We start from the raw sequence: 25,372 nt of genomic DNA, 5'->3' as shown, positions 1-25,372 counted from the left end.
AAATGTAAATAGCATGAAAGTGATAAACCTTTTGGCAGGATAAGTGGTTAAAATGTCAGTTATCAGGTTTGGTCTATGTTATAAAAACCAACAATCACAGTCATACTGATAAATCAGGTTTGTATTTTTTATCATAAAATTTTATCATGATTCCAGGGAGTTTTTTAAAATATATGTATACATGTGAGTAGGATGAAAAGTTCTGTGCCTGGATAAGAAAAAATTTTTCTGGGTAAATTTCGATTTATTTTTCAACATAGTCACCAATAAGGTCAGTACATCTAGCAGTGCTCCACTTCAATACATCTGCCAGTTCAATACATCGATTCATACAACTCCTTAAAGTAACCATTTACAGTGGCAATAACTTCATTACTGGTAAAAGTTTCTTCCCTCCAAGCCATTTTTTTTAGATTAGGAAACAAGTGATAGTCACTGGAAGCCAATCAGGTGATTACAGAGGGTGTTGTAGCAATTCAAACAAATAATTAAAATATCAGTTTGTTGATTTTTGCCACTGCAATGACTGAAGTGTGAGCTGGAGCATTGTTTTGATGGAAAAGAACTTTTTTTGCCAAATGCAGTTGTTTTTCCTTAATTTTGTTGCTGAAATACTGAAATAGGGTCACATAATATTCACCAATTATTGTTTTAGCCTTTTCTTTTAGATAATCAATGAAAATTATTCCACATACATCCCCAAAAAACAGTTGCCATAATTTTTTACGTGAAAAGTTGTTTTCACTTTTACTGGAGCAGGTTGACCTTTTTCAACCTGTTGTTTTGATTACTGTTTTGTCTCAAGAGTGTAGTGATGAACCCAAGTCTCATCAACAATCACAAATTGATGTAAAAATTCCTCTGAATTGACCCAAAATGTTTTTTGACACTGCTTGGTCAGGCATGAGCATGTGGCACCCATCTAATGCACAGTTTGTTCATGCAAAATATTGTGTACATGTTCTGCTGACATGCCTACAGACTCTGCTAACTTGTTTACTGTCATTTGTTGATCTGTCAAAACAATTTTATGCACTTTTTCTACCATTTCTGATGTAGTCACTTCACTCATTGCTAGTGCATGTTCGACCCACTTTAAACTCTGTGAACCAGCGTTTAACTACTGTATTTAATGGAGAAGTCTCCCAAATCATATCAAGCTCTTCTTTAATTTCCTTTGCCCTTAACCCTTTTAGAAAAAAGTATTAAATCATTGCACAAATTTCTAGATTTATCCATTAAAAAAAAAAAAAAAACACCCAATTCTCCCATTTGATAGACTATAAATACTATACTCAATGATGCAATGACTTGAAACTCAGTAAACTAATGAAGAATGGAATCATATGATGTTATAGAGAAATTAAGAAATAACACAATCTCTGTGTGAGGCCTAGAACTTTTCATCCATCCTCGTGTGTGTGTGTGTGTGTGTGTGTGTGTGTGTGTGTGTGTTATATATATATATAAAAGATTGTCTCAATTAAGTGATACCTCCTCACAGTAACTAAATATTTTATATTTTCCTAATTTTATTCACTTAATGATCAATGCTTTTTATTGCATACTTTTTTAAAGTATATTAATATTAACATTAATAAATTTATGGATTAACACTTTTACCTAAACAGATCTTAATAATTATTGAGTGCAATTAAAACATTTTAACACAGTTAAATTTTCAATGAACTGTTTATAAATTAAGATTAAAAAGTTATATATTAATAGTGCTTATAAGAGCATTTTAAGTGTGTTAAAATCCTAATAATAGTAGTGACACCCAATATTATAATTGCTGATAAGTTAACAGTTAATTATTGATTATTAGCAGCACTGGTTGAAATTTATATATTTTTATATTATGATGGAAATTAATCATTAGATATTAAATATTCTGTTCATATTTACCACACTGTCATCAGATATTTAGTATATTATGATCATATTTACTGTTATCAAAAATTAATATAACCTAAATACTGTCATTTTCTATAGAATACAGTAGATTTTACAATATCAGACATCCAAATTGTCAAACATTCTAATTTTGGAAGTTTATTGTTTTTAAGTTATATTTTTATTATATACAATGTAAATAACTTCCTTATTCATTAATAAAAATCAAGTTTTATTTCAAAGATTGCATTTATTACTAGTCTTTTATAATGAATGAAGATGTCTAATTTGTGTTGCATTGAATGAGATGTAGAAAATTGAGTTTTTTTAATTAGTGTTATTTAATAAGGAAGAAATTTTTTAATGTAATTAAAAAAAATTGATGGGAAAATTTTTCAAATTGTTTGGTAATTTATTGAAATGGCATTAGAAGCATAATAAAGTTCTTTCTCAGAAGCTAAAGTATGAAAACAGTTCTGTTAACTAGTTTGGTAGGGATGAATAAAATTATTTTTTAAGAATTACTATTATTTTTTGAAAAACTGCACCATATATAAATATAAGGATAAATTAGTCATTCTGATTTTTTGAGTGAGCCCCAAGAAATGACATTATATTTTAAATGGAAATACAAATAAGCATAATAAATATTTAATAGTAATAATGATAAGCTTAGCATTTTATTAAGACACATCAAACAAAATAGTACAATTTGATTTTGTTACAAATGAGATCAATTGGATCATTGTACGAGGACTTTTCAACTAATAAATCACCCAGATATTTAGCTTTATGGGTAAAAAATACTATCATTTTCATTAAAGAGAATTTTATCAATGCGATCAGAAGTGTTATGAGAACCTGAAAATACAAAATTAAAGTAATTATTATTATATCTATTATATTATATTATATCTATTATTAGATATAATATTATAATAAAGATTATTACCGACAGATGCCTGTAAGAACTTAGGACCGATACGAGAATCTCTACCCACAGCTCTAGCAACCTCAGACACATCAGCTCCTGTAGCTTCACACACAGCTGATAAAGAATTAATACTAGATATCCTTTGCGCTAAAAATGCATTTGCAGCCTGAAACATAAAACCAAATATTACAAATAAGTCACTTATCATAAATTAATAAAATTTAATTGTAATATAACTTTGAGTTAGTAATTTTGAAACTATACGTTATTTTTACTTCTGAAAAGTAATGAAAAATTTGCAAAAAGTGATGACTTTAATCTTATCAATTCATTAGTAATTATTCTATAATTTGATAAATAAATAAGATACATCAAACAATATATGAAAACATGTACTATGAATTTCTAATTGTGCTAGTAAATTCTTCATTAAGAAAAGAAAATGTTTATGAAAATTGCACCTTAATCCAACTGGATCATTTTATTCACTCTTTCATATCAATGATTTATAAATATGTCTATGTAAAAATTTGTAATTTGTTTATAAAAAAAAAAGTATTTTAATCTATACTCTACTCATTTGTATCTAAATGGATAATCTAAAAAAAAAAAAAAAATCAGTCTACCTTTTGTAGAAATAGCATCATTTAAAGATTTCCTATAATACCACAGGCAAAATGTTATTATTACTCAGCATTAATTTCTAGGGTAATTCATTCTAGGCAAAATTCTTAAATCGTATTACTGAAAATTTATGGACGTAAATGTATTTGTATTTTTCACACTTTTGCGAAATTTTCATTAACTTTGAGTAACTTATTATTAAAAATCTGTTATTAAATCAATTATTGTGTAATGATTAGTTGGATGGTCATTGTGAGATGTCATTTAAATGCTATTACTGCTTATTTGATAATTTTTACATTTCTTTTAAATTGAATGATTCATGATGATTGATTTTTGTTTGCTAATGTATGGCTAAATGTTATTATTATTTATTTGATTTTTAAACTGTATTTTTATTCTTTACAGTTGTTTTCTGCATGGATATAAATTCATTTTGACTTCATCTCATTTAAAATATTGAAATTATTTGTTGCAGTTTTTAATTTGAAAGTGGACTTTATTTTTTTCTTGAATTAAGATTTAATTTATGAACTAGTCTCCACTCCACCTGCTCTTGGCATTGTAATTTTATGTATCTTTTTCAACAGTTTTATTTGTGGTTTTGTTTAATTTTATAAATTGTTCTATAATTTTTCATTGTCAAAAAAGAAAGAAAGAAAGCCTATATTTTTATCAGTGCTCATTAGGTTGATATAAAAGACAATACAATAAAAATAGCATTAGAAAAAATTGTAAAATTCCTTTTATTTTTTTCTTGACTACTTTATATTCTTTAGGTGACATATAATTTTCCTAACGCCCAGGAGTTTTTCGCCCAAAAAAAAAAAATATAATTTTCCATATCTTAATAAAAATATCACTAATGCCAGTTATAGTTTAAAAGAAAAATCAACTTGTGCCATTTTTTATCCACAAAAGAAATGCAATTAAACCCTAATTTCAAGGCTTTTGAAACAGAAAAAGCTACTCATTATGCTGAAGGCTTTAGAAATGATTTAATAAATCTATACGAGTTCAGTTAAATTCGTGTCTCTCCTGTAGTTTTCATCTGAAAAAATGTGCCTTTTAACTCAAAAATTAAAGAACTTTCATGCAGGTACTGCCACAACATATTATATCTTCCTTAAGTATAAAGATGTAAAGACTGTAATGATGCTATCAAATGTGACAACCCAACTCTGGAAAAGGTTTTTGTCCACAGAACACGAAATAATATTAAACCTGTTATTAGAATATAACATATATATAATGTGTATGTGTATATAGAGAACACGGTCAGAACCAGAGAAAACTGTCCATCCAGTTATGTAAAGATGTATAAAAGGATAGAAAAAATATTTTTTTTATCTTCTTGATGTTTGTTCTTTAAAAAGTTAGTGGTATACAAAACCACAGGCAGGAAAAAAGCAAACTATCTCAAAGTTCAAAGTAAATTTAGCCAAACAGTTTTGAAAAACTCTTTAATTACCTGACAGGTCTTTAGGGGGTTGGCTACTGTCATCAGGAGATACACCATTATGAATGCAAAACAAACATCGGGGACACATTATAGAATTAAATCTCTCTAACTGGTGCAAAGTTAGAATTACTAAAGGATGAAAATCAGAAATCATTTTTATGTAAAGTATAAGTATGGAAAGTTCCTTTGCATACTTTCATGTGTATTTTACTATCACAAACTAGTAATTGTACAATTACTACAAATTTATAATAAAAATCCCAGTAAATAACATAATTTAAACAGTATGAATACAGGATTTAAGAATATCTGAAGTAATTGTATTTATTTTATTATTCTGCATGCATGTTTTGGGAAAGTTATATCTTACAATGGAAAAAACCTGGTTCTGAGATCCTAAATTGTATCATAAAAAATGTTGTCACCAATGAGATATTAATAGGCTAAAAAAAAAAATTATTTTAAAAATGTACTTACTATCAACAACTGTATCAACAAATGTATTTATAATCAACATTATAAATGATTTTAGTCTTATATTATAAACAAAACATGTTATTTTAATTAATAATTATAATTACGATAGTAATACTTTTAACAAAAACATAAAATAAATGACACTGTAATGATAGAAAAAAGAATACTTCAGATAAATATGGCACTTATAAAATACATCACTTGCATAAAAAAAAGAAAAAACAAAACAAAAAGCAACCTAAAGTGAATAAATTTACATACCAATTTTGATAATTCAGATGACCAAGTATTTGTAGTTAATATATTTTTTCTAGGTATCCAATGTTCGTAAACCCAACACAGTTCTTCAACTGCTGCTAATCCTTCTTTAGTATCTTCACCTCCAATTAAAACTCTATCAGCATTTAGTAAATTATCTATAGCAGTACCTTCCGATAAGAATTCTGGATTTGATAATATCTAAAAATAGAAAAAATCTAATAAACACGTAAATATGATTTTGATGGTAACCATTTAATTACTCAAAATTAGATTTTATTCAACAGTTTAGTACTTTCCATATTAAAAATTGTAAATCAAAATATAAATTAGTGGATTTTTAAACTGGAAAAACAGAATTCCTGATCTAGTCTTTACAGCTGCCTCGTTAGCAATACAAGAAAATAATATTTTCAAATTATAATGAACCTGAAGTTTCAGCCAGATCTGTCTTTTCAGAAAAACAGGCTAGGCAAAAGGATTAGTCATTAAAAGAGAAAATATTTAAATCAAGAGAAATAAATTACATATATAAAAGGACACTGTGATCAACAGTTGTTATTAGAGAAGTTACTAAAGAGCTGGAAATATCTTACGGCTCAAATGAAACAATTTTGACTGACATAATGGGTATGAAATGAATAGTAGCAGAATTTGTTTCAAATTGAATAAATGCATAACTGTTAGCAGACATCGCTGATGATTCAGAATTACTCAAATATGTCAAAAGAGGTGAGAAAATGTAGACGTACAGTTATGATATTGAGACAAAAGCTTAGTTATCTCAATCAAAGCTTCCTGAAAAAAATGACAAGTCTGATTGACTTTAAGGTTTTTCTTAGTCCTTTTATTCGGTTACGATGATATTGTCCATTATAAATTCTTACCACAAGGTGTACAAGTATTGCTTAGCGGTTTAACACCATTTATGTAAAGCAATTCATACAAAATGACTATAAACATGGTCAAACAATTCTTTGATTCTGCACCATAATGCTCCAGCTTGCATTTCACTATTAATTTGTGATTATTTAACCAAAAATAGCAAAATGTATGTGTGTGTATATTTTTTGTTGAAAATTCTAATAATTACATTTTTTGAATATATATATATATATATATATATATATATATATATATATATATATATATATATATATACAAGGTCTGTAAATAAAGTAATAAGACTGGTTCATGAAAACGTTTTATTTACAATCCAGTTGTACATGGATTCTATCACCTTCAAAATAGTTCCCTTGGAAAGCCACGCAATGCTTCAAATGATTTTGCCACTCTTTATAGCAGTGTTGGAACTCAAAACCTGGAATATCCTTCAGATGGTCGGTTACATTTTTAATGTTTTCTACTGTTCCAAAATGCTGTCCTTTGAGGTGATTTTTAATATCGGGAACAGGAAAAAGTCGCAGGGACTCAAGTCAGGTGAATGAATGAGGTTGAGGGACTGCAGAGGAATGTTTTTCTTTGCCAGAACTCATTAATTGAGAGTGCAGTATGACAAGATGCATTGTCATGATGCATCTCTTCCACCCGCATGAGACCACGTGAGCCTGTGCGAGTCTTTCAAAGATTTCTTGGTAAACATATTGATTTACAGTCTGTCCTGTAGACAAAAACTCCTTATAGACAATGTCATTACTATCAACGAAACAAATTAGCATGGTTTTGATTTGCTCGTGTTTGCTTTTTTTGGGACGGGGTGAGTTTGAAGTGTACCACTTCTTACTCTGGCGTTTTGTTTCTGGGTCGTACTCAAATATCCAAGATTCATCACCAATAACATTTTTTAGAAAATCAGGATCAGTTTCAATTAGCCCTAGAAGATCTTGGTACATTTCCATCCTGTTGTTTTTCAATTCAACAGTGAGGTTTTTTGGGACTAATTTTGGACAAACTTTTTCATGTCCAATTTGTTTGTCAAAATTTGATGGACTGTGGTTATGGTTCAAATTCAATTGTTCTGCAACCATTCTGACAGTTAATCACCAGTTGTACTGTATCAAGTCTCAATTTGATCAACAATGTCGTCACTTTTTGAAAGTTTCAGTAGCATTCTCACCAAGTTTAACACAAAATTTGACTGCACAACGATGCTCATAATTAGTATCACCCATTTTTGTAACGCGCAACAAATACTTGTTTCACAAAAAGTTTGTTTATGTCTCATGTGGTAACAATAAACTAAAAATATTGATACCTAATATAAGCCAGCTATTCATATAACCATATGTTAATTAGTAACTTTACACAGTTGCCACTTTGGCTGCCAAAAAAAACTAGTCTCATTCCTGTATTCACAGACCTCGTGTATGTATGTATATATATATATATATATATAGCTTGTTACATCCATGAGTGTCAGCTGTGCATAACACAACTGCTTATGGACCCTGAATCAAGGTAGCTAGCTACACTATATATATATATATATTATATTATTTGTTTATCTGGATTAACAAATTGAAATAAAATACTTTATTTTTTTAAAATTTGAAGGCACTGAGCTAAGGATAGGAATGACACATGGATTTTGTTAATGCAGAAATATCTAGATGAAAGTCAATAATAGTATTTTGTTTTAATTAAAGAGTGATATGCATGACACATCCCAACCTCATAGGGGAAGACACCTGCCTTGTGACACTTCCAGTCGTCACACCCTTCCTAGCCCTGATGGGCTTTAACAGGAGTCGTCTTTCGCCCTCCAACTTTTTACATCTTACAGTAACATGCCAGGCATCGTTGAGATGCCAATGATTTAAAGGCCTCAGTAGACATTTACATCAGTGTTTTATAAACTCAGCTTTTGCCTTCACTGCAGGTCTCATCTGGACATCTTGAATGTCTTACATCCTTGCCCTCTTACCTAGCTAACTGTGTTCGTGGAAGCATGAACCCTGTGCCTAGTTCTACATTTTATAGAGCCAATTCGTCTTCTCAGATGTGTGTGTGTATATATATATATAGTGCAGCTAGCTACCTTGATTCAGGGTCCATAAGCAATTGTGTAATTCATGCACGTAACAAGCTACAGGTGTTTGTTACATCTGCAGACTAACAGGCCAGTATATATTTGTTGACTGGAACCCAATATAATGGTGACAAACAATACAATGTATCAAAAAAAGTATTAACATATCTGCTTTTATAATTTTACCTGATAACTAACACCTGGTTTATGGTTTGCTCGTAAAATATTCATTATACTTTCTGCAGCTCGAACAGGTACAGTACTTTTTTCAACAACAATTTTATCTTCATCAGCTATATCAGCGATCATTCTTGCTGCTCCTTCAACATACTTTAAATCAGCTGCTCGACCCTATTAAATAAAAAAAAAAAACATATATATAAAAAATCCATATTCAAATCTATTATTTATGTAGGTATACCTACATAAAAGAATTAAAATTTATACACTGTCCACAGTAGCTTTAATATAGGTGTCTGTAAAATAATGGTAGGGATTCAAACACCCATAGTTTTGAACAAAGCATGACATTAACATGAAGTACACTTCAAAATGAAAAGACACTGTCCAAATTGTTTTCAATACGTAAACAAATACTTTTATCAGTGCATGGATGCAGTGTTACAAGGTCGGTGAGAACCGTATTAAACTGTTGAAGCTTGTTAGTTACCATTATTATGGTGAAGAGGAGAATTCAATGTGTTTTATGATTCACTATATTTTGATTTGGTTGCACTTGTTCAATGTAAATACTACTGTATGTTAAAATAAAATGTAAATACTATCATGCATGAAAATGAATCAATTAAATTTTTGGTTGAAATTACTATTTTTAATAACTTTTTTAATAATAATACTTTATTTATTATTTATTTTATCACAATAATCTAAATAATAATAATTATTATTATTATAACTATTATTTTTAATAGTTAAAATAAAAATAATCTTAACAATATAAATGAAACAATTATTATACAGTTATTTATATCAATAATAAGTGGTCAACATACAATGTAAGATGATAAATCTTTTCGTTTTTAAATGATGTGTATATTTACTGCACTGTTCAACATCTGTGCTAAATTAACTGTCAGGCATCAACAAATCATTGACTGGAAATATATCTATATTAATAAGTATGTTTATTACTAAGATATTTTATTTTTGTCAATAACATAATAGCAAATAGTGAAAATATATGACTGGAATTTAAGCTTTTTATACAACTTTATTATATTACAACTGATCTAATATATCTACAGGATATGGATTAGGAAGCTAAAACTCTATGATTTTGAAAGGCATTATGAATTTGAAAGTTTCTTTATTCTTATATTTAATTGTAATTACATCATTTGGAACAACTAATTTCATTCATTGGTAACTTATGATTATGACAACTGATTTCACTTATTGTCATCAACTGTACTGAACAGATGTATCTGCTATATGATAACATTTGTGGATCGCAAACTGACTTCACATATTAAAATAGCGGACATTATAACTGAAGTTATTTTTTCTTTATTAATTAATTTTCTGTTTATTCATGCCTGCCATAACATTTTAAATTTTTTCTTATAATACAATGCTATTGTGGCATGTGATGAAAATGAATTAACAATATAAGTCAAGAAAAATTTTATCTTGGTGACTGTAGGGGTTATTTTCACTTAACTATATGTTAATTTAAATAAACGTGATTAAATCTGTTTCACCGATCAGTAGTGTTTTTATGATTCCTGTAATATAGTGTTTCAGTTGAACCATAATTTGTCAGTTCAGTTTAATTCAGTCTCAAATAATGATGAGCAAATTAATTTAACTGTAATAAGTAAATATTTTAGTTAATATCAAGTCAGACATAATACTGGTCAGGCATGGCATTTTTACACACTACATAATTGTCATTTTATCTCATCCTCCGAGGCAAAAAAAAAGAAGAAAAGTTGGATATAGCTGAAAGCCATAGAATATATTGAAGAATTATACGAAGGAAATGAATTAGAAAATGGTGTTACAGAGGAAGAAGAGGAAGTCGAAGAGAATGAAAGGGAAGAAACAATACAGAGATCTGAATTTAAGAGAGCAATAAAAGATTTGAATGGCTGAAAGGCTCCTGGAATAGATGCAATACTTGTAGAATTACTGCGCAGTGCAGGTGAGGAAGCGATTGATAGATTATACAAACTGGTGTGTAATATTTATGAAATAGGGGAAGTTCCGTCAGACTTCAAAAAAAGTGTTATAGTCATGATACCAAAGAGAGCAGGAGCAGATAAATGTGAAGAATACAGAACAATTAGTTTAACTAGCCAAGCATCAAAAATCTTAACTAGAATTCTATACAGATGAATTGAGAGGAGAGTGGAAGAAGTGTTGGGATAAGACCAATTTGTTTCAGGAAAAGTATAGGAACAAGGGAAGCAATTTTAGGCCTCAGATTAATAGTAGAAGGAAGATTAAAGAAAAACAAACCAACATAGTTGGCATTTATAGATCTAGAAAAGGCATTTGATAACGTAGACTGGAATAAAATGTTCAGCATTTTAAAAAAATTAAGGGTTCAAATACAGAGATAGAAGAAAAATTGCTAACATTTACAGGAACCAAACAGCAACAATAATAATTTAAGAACATAAGAAAGAAGCCATAATATGAAAGGTAGTCCGACAAGGATGTTCCCTATCCCCGTTACATTTTAATCTTTACATATAACTAGCAGTTAATGATGTTAGGAACAATTTAGATCAGAAGTAACAGTACAAGGTGAAAAAATGAAGATGCTACGATTTGCTGATGATGTAGTATTTCTAGCTGAGAGTAAAATGGATTTAGAAAGAACAATGAATGGCATGGATGAAGACCCACGCAAGAACAAAACGAAAGTAATGAAATGTAGTAGAAATAAAAAAGATGAACCACTGAATGTAAAAATAGGAAGAGAAAAGATTATGGAGGTAGAGGAATTTTGTTATTTGGGAAGTAGAATTACTAAAGATAGACGAAGCAGGAGCGATACAAAAGGCCAAATAGCACAAGCGAAACGAGCCTTCAGTCAGAAATATAATTTGTTTTCATAAAAAATTAATTTAAACATCAGGAAAGGATTTTTGAAGTATATGTTTGGACCATAGCTTTAAATGAAAGTGAAACTTGGACGATTGGAGTCACTAAGAAGAAAAGATTAGAAGCTTTTGGAATGTGGTGCTATAGGAGAATGTTAAAAATCAGATGGCCGGATAAAGTGACAAATGAAGAGGTGTTATGGTAAATAGATGAAGAAAGAAGTATTTGGAAAAAAAGTTAAAAGAAGAGACAGACTTATAGGCCACATATTAAGGCATCCTGGAGTAGTGGCTTAAAAAAATTGGATGGACAGGTAGAAGGAAAAAATTGTGCAGGCAGGCAACGTTTGGAGCATGTAAAACGAATTGTTAGGGATGTACGATGTAGGGGGTACATCGAAATGAAAAGACTAGCACTAGATAGGGAATCTTGGAGAACTGCATCAAACCAGTCAAATGATTGAAGAGAAAAAATATATATATATTTTTTTTTCTCTGAAAATTCAAATAATTTATCAAAATACTGACAACCTCTGTGCCAATCAACCTAAAATAACAACAAAATAACCACCAAAACAGTAACAGAAAACCTAAAAAACTACTACCAAAAGTAGACTTTTACGGGGTCCCACATCATCAATCAGCAAAAAATTCTATAATTATATTAAACAAAAATATAAAATAAATACAAACTTAAAAATTTAGAAAACATAAACCCTAAAAACCACAAAACTTGAACAACACAGCTCACTGCCAACTGGAATGATAAATTTACGTCACGCAACTACATTCATAACATTGTTGCCAACTGCTGCAACCCGCTATGCTGGAAGCGTAAAAGATCCAGACCACTTGCTGTGCCAAAAGTGATGGACAGGATTTACAGAGAATATATAAAATTAAATGTAATGAATATAATAAAATTTATATTGGTAAAATTAACAGATCTTTTAAAAAAACTATTTATAGAACATTACAATGCTTACAGAAACAGGAAGACAGGTTTTTTTTTTAATATGGCCAGCCATTTTTTTTTTTGTGTAAATATAGTACTACTGATTACAAAAATAATTTAGAAAGTTTGGAAATTTATAACAACAATAAAAGAATGGCTATATTTGAAAAATATTATATTTATAAATTTAAACAAAAGTATGAAATGATTAATCAACAGATTGTTTTTGAAGATGATGCTTTAATTAAAGACACAGTGGGTTGTAGCAGTTGGCAACAATATTTACGTACGTAGTTGCATGATGTTTTAAATCTATTACTATTGCAGTTGGCAGCGAGTTGCGTTGTCCAAGTTTTCTGGTTTTTAGGGTTCATGTTTTCTACGTTTTTAAATTTTTATTTATTTTTTGATTTTGTTTGATATAATTGTGGAATTCTGTACAGATTGATGATACAGGATCCCTTGACAGTTGATTTTTGGTATTAGTTTTTTTAGGTTTTCTGCTGCTGTGTTTGGTGGTTATTTTGTTCATTTGAGATATATATATATATATATAAAATAACATTACCACCAAAATTCAGTAACAGAAACTTAAAAAAATTAATACCAATAGTTGACTTTCACAGGTTTCAAAAGTCAAACACAGAAAAATTAAATTTAGCAAATCTTATCTTGAAACAATCTATTTTTTTATGTGAGTCTACCACATTTTCAAACCCCAACAGGAAAGGCGGCCAACAAAAATCTTAAGTGGAAAGGGTAAAATTAAATGAATGGTTGTGACACAAAGGACAGTGTAAAATAAAGATTTTGCCATAAAGAGCTTCAGACTATAACAATCCTAACCAAAATTCCGGCTATTTAATATTTTTCACAGCTACATTCAAAGTAGCCTACAGTAGAACATCTACCATGTATTTAATTGTAAAAAATATGACTGAAAGCAGAGCATAACATAATGCAATATATTAAATAATTTTCATAATATAACATACCTTTCCATTTCCAAATGTTTTTGTTGGTGTATTGACAGATATAAATATAAGATCGGCTTCTCTGATTCCTTTTTCAATATCAACAGAGAAAAATAAATTAACACCTTTACATTTTTTTACAACATCATCTAATCCAGGCTGCAAACAAAAATATAAAATAAATTAAATTTTTTTCTATTTTAATACTGGAATGTAATGGCTGGACATCACAAACCTCAAATTATTTTTAAAATAAATAATTATAAATGTAAAAAAACATACTGTTGCAGAGTTCCAATGTAGTGTTTTAATGATATAGATAATTACATATCTAACATAATATCATTGTATAAAATGTCAGATAATACTTTTCAAAAGTATTTTTTTTTTATCTGATAAAAATAGTTTTTTTCTCATAACCATTACAATTGCAGGCATTAAAAAAACAACAAAAATAAAATAGTTTTTGGCTATCTACTTCACTAAGCCAAATATCATAACACATGTCAAGTCCTTGTAAAAAAAAAAAAAAATCACTTCTTTTTATATAATCCTACCACATGTAGTCAGTCACTGCCCACAGACAAGTGTCAATATGGTACCGTGTAAAAGAAAATTTGGGATGAAAAAGGAGAGACAGAATTAATATATCATTTTACCTAGATAAAATATGTATAAAAAAAATAATTAAAGAAAAAATTTGATTTCCACATTTCTTTGGATTGATAACTTGAAAATGAAACAATGTGATAATTGAAAATGACACAATGTGAAATAAAACAATGGTTTCTGAAAAAAATGTCAGTATGAGGGTTTGATTCTGTCCCTAGGCCGGATGTGTACAGAAACTGACATATACAATCCTCCTCAAAACACCATTCTCACCAGATTTGGCAGCCTACATTTTTCTCTTCTTGCTGTAATTAAAAGAGATATTAAGATTCACTTCACCAAAGATGGTGAACTGAAGGATGCAGTAAGTTGTGGATCAATGAAAGATCACCAACATTCTTCATTTACAAAATCAGAAAACTAGTTCACCGGTCACTGTTGACAGAAATGTATAGCTGTAAATAGTGACAAAGTAGCAAAATAAATGTCAGATTTTGTAGCAAATAAATATACTTTTATGGTATATTTGTTTCATTTGACTACCTCTTTTCATTTACAAGTTATGAGTGACTGTGCATTACATTTTTGCCACATCTCAGATTTCTCCAGCTTCACATTTCTCTTCGCCACCTAATTAAAATATTATTTTCAAAAATTTTTAGCCATGTTAGTAAAACTTGAAAAAGTTGAACTGATATGAAACAGACGAAGAGCTGTTGATATTTCAATTAGAAATATCAATAGTTCTTTGAAACACAATTTTGATAAAATGTATGTGATCAGAATTTGATAAGAATAAGGGGATTGATAAAAGTACAATGTATCAATAAGATTTCAAAAGAAATTTTATTAATGGGTTAGTGACACAGGATAGTCAATTCCAGTCAATCAATAGTACAAACTATTTTCCTCCACTATGCATTTCTTCCTAGAATTCATTGAAATTGCAAAAGACACAAAATAAATTTGTTTTATTTTTTTAACAAAACCTAAAATAAAGCAAAATTTTATGTTACTTGAAATAACTTAATTGACAGATAGATGTAGAAAATAAGGGTCGACTGAGAACATCTAAACATTTTCAAATTACAATTTAATTGATTAAAAAATACAAAAAAAATTATAAAAATATATTTGATTACATATAAAAAATTATTTTTTAAAAAAGCTTTTATTTAACTAATATTAATATTAACATTAATAAAAATAGGAAACAAATTAGAAAAACCCTCTAAAAAGTAAAAAATAAGAATTAATCAAATTGAGAATTAAAAAAAAAAATATATATATTAACAAATATAAAAATGCACTGAAAAGTAAAAAAAAATAAATTATATAAATATCTAATAAATAACCAATAAATAAAAAATAAATGTAATAATTATTAAATTTTAAAATTAAATGTAATGAAAATATTTACTTAAATAAAAGCGTGACACAGTTTTTATAATTTATTTAAAACAACACATTTATTTTTACAACAATTAATCTTCATTTTCATCTTCATTAACGATGCGAGGAGGCGGAAAGGTCTTTTTTCCAAATTGTTACTTGTAGCCAATTGAGATTGACTGGCTACAAGTAACAATCTGGGAAAATACACTCACTCGCTTTCTTTGTACGTGTTCTCACATAGTTGAAGTTCATTTTCGAATTCTGCTTGTAATCTAAGCCAAACTGAATGCACTATTTCCGCTAAAAGTTTAATTTTAATTAATTATGAATTTTTATTTAATGAATTCATAATTACGATTACAATTATAATAATGATAATAATTAATAATTTTTCAGATTACCATCAAAATGTAATAACTTTGTGCAAGATTTCTAAATTTAATTTTTATTTTTAATCTGATTAACCCTTTAAGGTCATCCAGGTGCAAATTTGAACCATCAAAGAATTAAAACTTGAGTTATTTTATTACAGATAAATAAAGTATATACATATACTAAACAACCTCATTAAACAAAAAAATAATTTTAAAATACAGCAAATGTCTATAAATACTTATTCAAAAACATTGTATAAAAACTGCCCCGCGCTTTTATTTAACTAAATATTTTTATTACTTATAATTTTAAAATTTAATAATTATTACATTTATTTATTTTTTATTTATTGGTTATTTATTAGATATTTATATAATTTATTTTTTACTTCTCAGTGCATTTTTATATTTGTTAATATATATATATTTTTTTTAAATTCTCAATTTGATTTATTTCTTATTTTTTTACTTTTTAGAGGGTTTTTCTAATTTGTTTTTGTTTTTTATTAATGTTAATATTAATATTAGTTAAATAAAAGCTTTTTTAAAAAATAATTTTTATATGTAATCAAATATATTTTTGTAATTTTTTTTGTTTTTTTGTATGTTTTTTAAGACTAAAAAAAAGTAAAAATATTTATTTTTACACATCGAAGTTAAATACGCGTACCAAATTTCAATCATTTTCATACGATAGTTCATGAGAAATGAAAATTTTCAACTAAATGCATGATTTTAGCTTAGGGGTAGCGCGTGAGGGTGGGTCATATCAAATTTCAACACCGTAGTGCTGTATTGTCATCGAAGTTACATATATGTACCAAATTTCATTGATTTTCATACTATAGATGAAAAGATATAGCAGTGGCAAGATTTGTTTATTCCTAAAGCGAATTAAATAAAAGCTTTTAATAAATACCAAGTCAGTATCAAAATTATTGACATTGACAGAATATGAAGAGATAAGATTTTATAAAGTTTTTATCAAATTGTCATCAATATGGTGGATAGACAAAAATAAATGATTCCACCAACTGGCAGAAAATATCACCAACATTGAGCTGTGGTTGAGAATTTTCCCCTCTAATTCAAATCAAAATAATACAAAAACTAAATGAAATTACCACTGATAGAAATAATGGGATCTATTAAACCAAAACTTTCATAAAATTTATGTTACAATAATAATAATTTATGTTACATAATAATCTAAATTAATAGAATCAATCAGAAAATTCAAAACAAAATAATTTGTTAAAATAGTATATGGCAAAATCGAATTCAAAAGACAAAATCTGTAAAAGCAATGAAATAATTAAGATTTTAAGAAAATTTTACTGATGTGATATAACCAATTACAAGTGATCAGTAACTCATCTACTATTGGTGCAGTAAGAATATGTATAAAAATAACCAGATTTAAACAAAACAATCACCAAATTAAAAAAAAAAAATACTGCCTCATCTTTTTGATTATTTTATGCTGCATTTGATTAAATTAAACTTTTATTTTTTTACTAATTCTATAAGATATGTTATCATGGCGAGAATGGAGAAAAGTGTAGTAGTTTTTGATGAGCTTTCTGTAGTGTATGATTTTGTTAGCTTATTACTAAAGAAAAAAAAAAAAAAAAAAAATTACACATGAGCTAGCTCATTCCATTTCATTTCCTTACCAACAATAAAATTTCAAACTGATATCTTTAATAGTGTTTGGTTTGAGTTATATTTGTAAAACCATAATGTCTTTAGAACTATACGATATGCAAACATATAAGCTTCACTGACTTTATTGTTTTTGTATATTGATGAATATTATATTTGATAAAATGTACACTTGTTTAAAATTTCTATATGTTATATATTCATTACTTTACTGAGGTGATTGAAAGAGATGAAAAACATTCTTATGTTCAAAGGCAGCATTATTATTGACCATGTCAGCAGTGTTAACAAATGTGACTCACCATAACTAAGTGTATTCCACTCATATTAATACAAAACCATCAGAATAATACTATACTTCTATCGTTTATCAAACACTGTCAATTTACATGTTACAAGTTAATAAACGCAAAAGAAAACAGCGATAAATAGTTCTGTTTCATAACACACATACATTTTGGGATAGTAGGTAACAGGTAAAAAAATTGTTCCATTAAATCAAATACAAAAAAGTTTATACAAAATGTAACACATTACAATTTGGGTCTGCCAAAAACATATTTCAGTTAGAAATATTGTGAGTTGTGTAGACCTGGTTGCTAAACAGGTGATCATATCTTAAGATATTAATTAAAATAAAATGTGAATGTTGCATAATCAATAGAAAAAATGCAATCAATTGGTAAGGTAAAACTGACAATGGAATAAAAGTTAAATATCACCTGAAAATTTGTCTATCATTAAACATAATTAGAAATAACTGAATAAACAAGGTAGCATGTTTTCGATGATGGTCAACATGGTATGGTGATCATAAAATTTGGAACTGAAAAGAAAGTAGGTGTTCTTTATAGTATTCTATATGCTGAATCTGAATATATATTCTAAAAAAAATCCATCACGTAAAATTCTTAAGTTTCAACCCCTTAAATTTATTTTTTCCATCATTTGTTGAACAAATAAGTTAGTCATCTCTATATTTGCTTATTCACATCTGATTTATATTGGGATGCATCCTGCAGACCTATATTTGATACATAACAGTCTAATGATGTCATTTCATGTCAAGCCTGGCATGTATAAACATGCCAGTGAGTCAAGTATGAGTAATTCAATATGATGAAACTTTCTTTAGTATGATTTCAGCTCTTGGTATGACTTGCCGTGTTCTTTAGTTGAGATAGTGGTTTTATCAAATACATATTATAAAGATTGTTTTATAAGTGATGCCATAAAGTTAGTGAAAGATTTTTACGACAGAACACTTTTGGAATTATTTTATTGAACATCAAGATTTGTTAAGTTGTGTGTATGTCTGTGTTTTATTGCACTCCATGGTGAAACAATTTTTTGGAGTACTTTAAGTAATTATTTTTATAATTAAATAAGCATTTCTGTAATATTTCAGACTACTTTCATTCAATAAAATGTTTTGAATTTTACAATGAATAAAAACAGTCTTGTAAAAATTCTCCAAATATTTTTTGTTACGTTTCTGAAGAACTCACCAAGAAAAGTCAACATAAACCAATATCAGTTCTGCTGAAAACTGCTTTCAAGCATTATTTTAACTGTCCCTTGGGAGACTAAGATAAATCTTGGGTTCCACATATAGCATCCAACAAGGTAAACTAGCCCAGTGGTTAAAAGGAAAAAAAAACATGTCTTTTGTCATACCTATGATTTGGCAAGAGCCTACTAATCATTATGACGACTGCTATTTTTGCTTAACAAATGTTACTGGTTTCAATTCAAACAATAAAGACAGTATTGTATACCTAAATGTTTGTTCAGCTATGAGATCAGCACTTCATGGTATTGATTTATCAATTCCAATCGATCCAGCATCTTGGAAATAAATTTCTGATTCCCCAAATGGCTCAACCAATGAATCTTTAACTTCAGTAGATATTAATTACAATCCAAAAGAATCAAATACTGAACCACACCTCATCGCACAAGCGATGAGGTAAGGTTGTGGACCTAATTCGTGACTTGTATTTGTCGAAACAGCATGCAGAACTCCTAGGTTCACATCTTAAAGAATGAAATTTATTAAACAAGGATACTAAAATTTCTGTATGTAGAAATCTAAACAAAAATTTACTGAAATACTTTATAAGAGATGATTTAATTTGTTCCTGCAATGATGTTAGGGGCAAAATATGATGTTAGAAGAAAAATTAAAAGAGGAAATATACTTTGGGCCACAAATAAGAAAATTAATTAGTGAAAATATAATCCTAAAGAACTAGCAGCATAGAGTCATTCAAAGATGTCATTACTGGTTTTATTGGAAACAATAAAAGCTGAAAACCATGATCAGCTTAAAAATGAACTCTTAGTGAACTAAAAAAATTTAGGTTGCAGAATGACATTGAAAATTTATTTTTTACATTCTATTTGGACTTGGGTGACATCAGCAATGAACAAGGAGAAAGGTTCCACCAAGATATATTTGCAGATGGAACAACATTATCAAGGCAGATGGGATGAATCTAAGATGATTACTACTGGATGATAAAAAGAGAAAACTTCACTGAATAAAAAAGGAAAATAAGAAAAAGAAATTAAGATAAATGAAAATGTCTGCAAAATAAAGGTAAGAATTTTAATTATTTTTCTATTCTACTATTTTAGACGTTTCTCAGCATTTTAAAGGGTCACACTAAAAATCTGAGGGTGATGAAGAAAAAGTGATTTCATTTTAAGATTCAGCATAAAAATACATTCTAATTCACCTACTTTTAATCTCAGTACCATTTTTTTTTTGTCAACCTGTGTAACCTAATATCCTTGAATTTCAATTTCAATTTTAAAATATGATTAATACACAAAAAATAATTGATAAAAATACAGATTTGCTAACGTTCAATAAATTTCCTGAATTTTTATCACTGTTTTTAATAAGATAAGTAAAGTGATTTTAAACAATACAAAAAGAATCATCTGAAGACTTGTGAAAATGGTAATGGTACTAATTCCAAAGAAATCCGGTACCACCAGAAAATCTACAGAACAATAAGTATTTATACAGGTCCTAAACTAGAGATCAATAGGCGGCATAGCATAAAGCAAGGGCCGTCAGCTTATATTTAAATATTAGCGGGTCTGAACACAGTTTTACGCATGAATGCAGGCTATTTACGAAGCCACTGCAGTTGTTTTGACATAGTAGTCGTTTGTCTGCTGGGGAATGCAGATCTCAATGTTCCCACATTGTTACAGGCAACGAGACGTGGATATCCTACACCAACACAGAATCAAAACAACAGTCAATGCAGTGGTGCCACTCAAGTTCCCCAAAAACGAAAAAGTTTAAGCAATCTCCGTACTCCAGTCGAAAAATGTTGGCTACCGTTTTTTGGGACGAAAAGGTCGTCACTTTGATTGATTTCATGGAACGTAGATCAACGATTACAGACGACGTGTACTGCGAAACACTCACCAAACTGAGAAATGCAATCCAAAATCGACGAAGCGGGAAACTGTCATCCGACATAATCCTTCTTCACGACAATGCGAGTCCTCACACCGTTACCTTAACCAAGAAGATTCAAGATTTTCATTGGGAACTTTTTGATCATCCTCCATATAGTCTCGACCTTGCATCTAGGGACTACTTCTTCTTCTTGCATTTGAAAAAGTGGCTTGGTGGAAAACGATGAGGAACTCAAGACTGCCGTTGTCAACCGGTTCAATTCCTAGGTGGCGAACTTCTAAGCAGAGGGGTTAAAGAAACTGGTGCAGCGTTACAAAGAGTGCTCATAACTTAATAGCAATTATGTGGAAAAGTGAAGTAGATATGTAGTAAACTAAAACTGTAAGTAAAAACCTTTTCTCATGAGTTAATTCTTTTTAATGACCAAAACGGCCCTTAATTTATGAATATGCCTCGTAATAGAAGACATCTAGATCTTCATCAATGAAGATGTAGAACAACAGCATACTTGCCTAACACCTCGACCTAGATCCACCAAGTCAGTCATGTTTTATTACTTTCATTGCTGTTGTTTATCTCGCATAAACATCTTCAATTAACCTTCTGTCTTTCCGTTCTTTTTTCTCTTTAAGAATTTCCATCATTTCTCCCATTTGACTCTTTCAAATGCCTTCTATAAATTCATGAAACACAGACTCATTTCTCTTCCTGTCTCTAAACATCTCTAGTTGCCTGATGGCATTTCTGATTTCCTTTGCTGCAAACTGTTCCTTCCTGCATTCTTTTCTATTATTATTACTGACCTCCAGTTTAAGATTTGTAAAAAATATTTTAGTGACATGGATTATGGTTATTACACTTTTCTGTAGATTTTCTGGTACCGGATTTCTTTGGAATTAGTACCATTACTTTTTTCACAGTCTTCAGATGATTCTTTTATATTGTTTATAATCACTTACCCCATCTTGCTATTAAAAATAGTGATAAAAATTCAGGAATTTATTGAACAATAGCAAGTCTGTATTTTTATAAATTATTTTTTGTGTATTAATCATTTTAAAAATTAAATTGAAATTCAAGGAGATTAGATTTCAGAGGTCGATAAAAAAATAATTTGGAACTGATATAAAAGTAGGCGCATTAGAATGCATTTTTTATGCTGAATCTTAAAATGAAATCAGTTTTTCTTCATCACCCTCAGAATCAAATGTGCACGTTGAACAGGATGCAAAATATTCATTCTCAAGGTAAAATATCATTTCTATAAAAATAATCTATAAATAAACTGATGGATACATTTTTAAAATGGTTTGGTAATTTATTAAAATTGGCAATGGAAGTATAACGCCTCCTCATAAGTCAAAATAATGTCTTGAGTTAGGCTAAAACAGTTCTTTTATCTGGTTTAATAAAAGTGGATATTGTCATTTTTTAAGAAAACATGACTATTCTTTATAGCAAAGATTGCACATTTATGAATATAAAAACAAGGATAAGTTAACATTTTTAATGTTACTAACTTTTATTTTAGATTTTAATATAGCATGTAGAAGGATATACCATATATCCTGTGTTATATTCAAAGCATATATTTAATTTAAAAAGAGGCTTAGCGTAAAATCGTTCTCAATTCGTGTACAATTCTCAGTCAATAATTAATTTTTTTTAATTTTGTTTTCTACAGAATTTTTGCATCACTTTTCATTCTTTAACTGAATGTTAAAAAAAAAATATTTAATAAAATGTATTACCTCATATATGGGCAGTTTGTCAGAATTCCATTGAGCAATACGTTCTTTACTTTTATCAACAACAGTTACCATAATGTTTGGACATTTCAATGCAATTACACTACACGTTGGACCACCTACATAACCAGCTCCAATGCAGCATATCTTCTTAATTGGCATCTATAAAAATATTGTATAATAATCAGTTCAATTAACTTTTATTCAACATATATAATTCGATTTTGCTGTTCAGGCTGTTAACTTTACAATACTGAAGTAAAATTGATTAATTATGTTATTAAAAATATCAGTTCTCTCCTTTCCAATAGTGTTAATAAAAAAATACATTAGGGCATGCAAAATACATCTTTAATCAATGCTTAAGAAATATTAACAGATTGTAAGTACAAAATTTATTGTAGGTAGTTTCTAGTGATATGAGAACCGGTAATACCAGTAATAAAGAATCCATGAAGTTAGTTCTGAAAAACTCTACTGAAAGTTCAAATAATCTGAAAGTGAGTCATTAATTTTTAATTATTAAAGAAATTTTCATGTGTCGCTGATTAAAACATTTATTATAAAGCTAAATCCAAAATCGTTTTGTACATTCAAACAAATATACATAAAGTATACCTAAAGAATATCAATTAAGAAATCAAATGATAGTAAACAACATAATTTTGTATTGTGATGCTTATAATTTGATAAATTAGGATATCATTCCCTAAGATTACTGTTGTTTAATATAAACAGAATGTTAGTTAATTGTAATGAATGTTTTGTTTACTAAAAGAAAAACAGCCTATAAATAACTAATATGAATTCATAAATATACAAAAAAAAGGAAAAAACAGCAGAAAGTATAGGAAAACTGATCTGTGTAATATTCAATAAACTTACTATTTATGTTCCGCAACAGTTAATAGGCTTATTTAAATAAATTATAACCAACTTTCACTATCACATAAATGATGATTTATGCTAACGTTTGCTTTTAATGTTACTAATAAATAAGGAAAATATGGATATATGAATGTTGCATATTACAAAAAAGTTACTTCATAGGATATCTATATACATATATAAAATAAAATGTAAATAACATATACAACATTAGTTTTCTTTCTTCAATAAAATATGCTGTTATTTAAAAGAATTGTTAAATAGTAATACAATAATGACAATTAGCTTGCCTGTCTGAAATCACTACATATAAACTAATCAAAAACAAAAATGTGCACACCGGAAAAGCAACATTTTTAACAAAATAAATTAAATAAACTAATTTTTTTTAAATAATTAATTTTATTCAAGTCAGTAAGTATAAAAAAATACAGTTATTAATAATGAAGCATAAGTAGTTATATAAATAATAAGCTCTGAAAAGAGCAAATGTACGGTTTACAACCGCATGTAACACAAGCAGGTCATCAGTACAACCCTCTAGATACAGATGCATCACGTGATGCATTTAGCAAGGTATATACACTAAACGGTAAAATACTTTTATAGTAAATTCTACTTTAATAACAGAAATTATGAAAAGAATTACCTTTAAAAAATAATTTGTAATATTCACTTATAACAAACAATTCTACAGTCAAGAACTGCACATTACAAATAAAATTAATAAATCACAAAAAAAGACACTACACAACTTGAAAGGAAACTTTTTTTAATAACAAATATACATTACAACTAAGCACAACAACGTTAACTTCCCTCACACACCTAACCTCTCTCTGACAGACAATTCCCGGAGTCGAAGAGCTAAATGGGTTGTAGCTGCACAGTGTAGCAAACATCCCAGCTATTGTTCAGAAATTCCCCTCATTCTGAAAATTTTACCTCATTACCGGCAAATGTCGAAACGTGATTTCACCTTTGGTCGTCGAGTGAGCAACTACTCTTCAGTAATTATATCTTGCAAAATATTTTTAATTATAAAACTAATGATGAAAGAAACCTTGGTCATCCTAACCTATTTGTATTTCTCTTAACCCTGATCTCAAACGTTATTGTACTGTTGCCGAGTAAAATGGATTAGACTAGTAAATTTAGATTGTAACTAAGCCAAAAGTTTTTGATATATTTTTAGGTGCTATCAGTTAATTGATTCAAACATAATAAGTAGTTAGGTAAATTATTTCTCTTACAATTAATTTGATATTTCATTAAGCTTAGTACCACATGTTAAAGATAATAATTCTGAAGATACAACAAAATATACTCCATGAAATGAAAATTTTCAGTATTTTGAAGACACTTTTTGCATCTGTAGAAGATATTCCAACTGTAAATATTTATCGACAGGTTTTGGCTGTGCAAAACGAATAATATATTCCCGTTAATAATATTAATAGTATCTAAGTTACATGTAACATTTTTGGGAGTCTTGTAATTTCAATGCGTCTACAAGTTTCCGTTAGATATCGAAATGGTCCATTTGCCACATAATCATCTCATATTGTATCGTTTTAAAGCGTCTCAATTAATCGATAAGTTTAACTT

General features: G+C 28.5%; 1 protein-coding gene across 1 annotated transcript in view; it reads right to left on the bottom strand.

Moving 5' to 3' along the window:
* The window catches only part of sgl (UDP-glucose 6-dehydrogenase sgl), a 57,178-nt gene extending 32,581 nt beyond the window's left edge, over positions 1-24,597 (bottom strand). Inside the window, exons 1-6 of the mRNA XM_075372552.1 lie at positions 24,414-24,597; positions 22,880-23,038; positions 13,662-13,799; positions 8,827-8,991; positions 5,655-5,852; positions 2,849-2,996 (exon numbers count right to left, since the gene is read on the bottom strand). Coding sequence (XP_075228667.1) covers positions 2,849-2,996; positions 5,655-5,852; positions 8,827-8,991; positions 13,662-13,799; positions 22,880-23,038 — 808 coding nt within the window. The 5' untranslated portion in view covers positions 24,414-24,597. The remainder of the gene's footprint in view (positions 1-2,848; positions 2,997-5,654; positions 5,853-8,826; positions 8,992-13,661; positions 13,800-22,879; positions 23,039-24,413) is intronic.
* Between the last annotated feature and the right edge of the window lie 775 nt (positions 24,598-25,372).

This window comes from Lycorma delicatula, chromosome 8 (assembly GCF_047948215.1).
Source record: "Lycorma delicatula isolate Av1 chromosome 8, ASM4794821v1, whole genome shotgun sequence".
Lineage (NCBI taxonomy): Eukaryota > Metazoa > Arthropoda > Insecta > Hemiptera > Fulgoridae > Lycorma > Lycorma delicatula.
The sequence above is the reverse complement of the archived record's forward strand: the minus strand, read 5'-3'. Positions and strand labels throughout refer to the sequence as shown.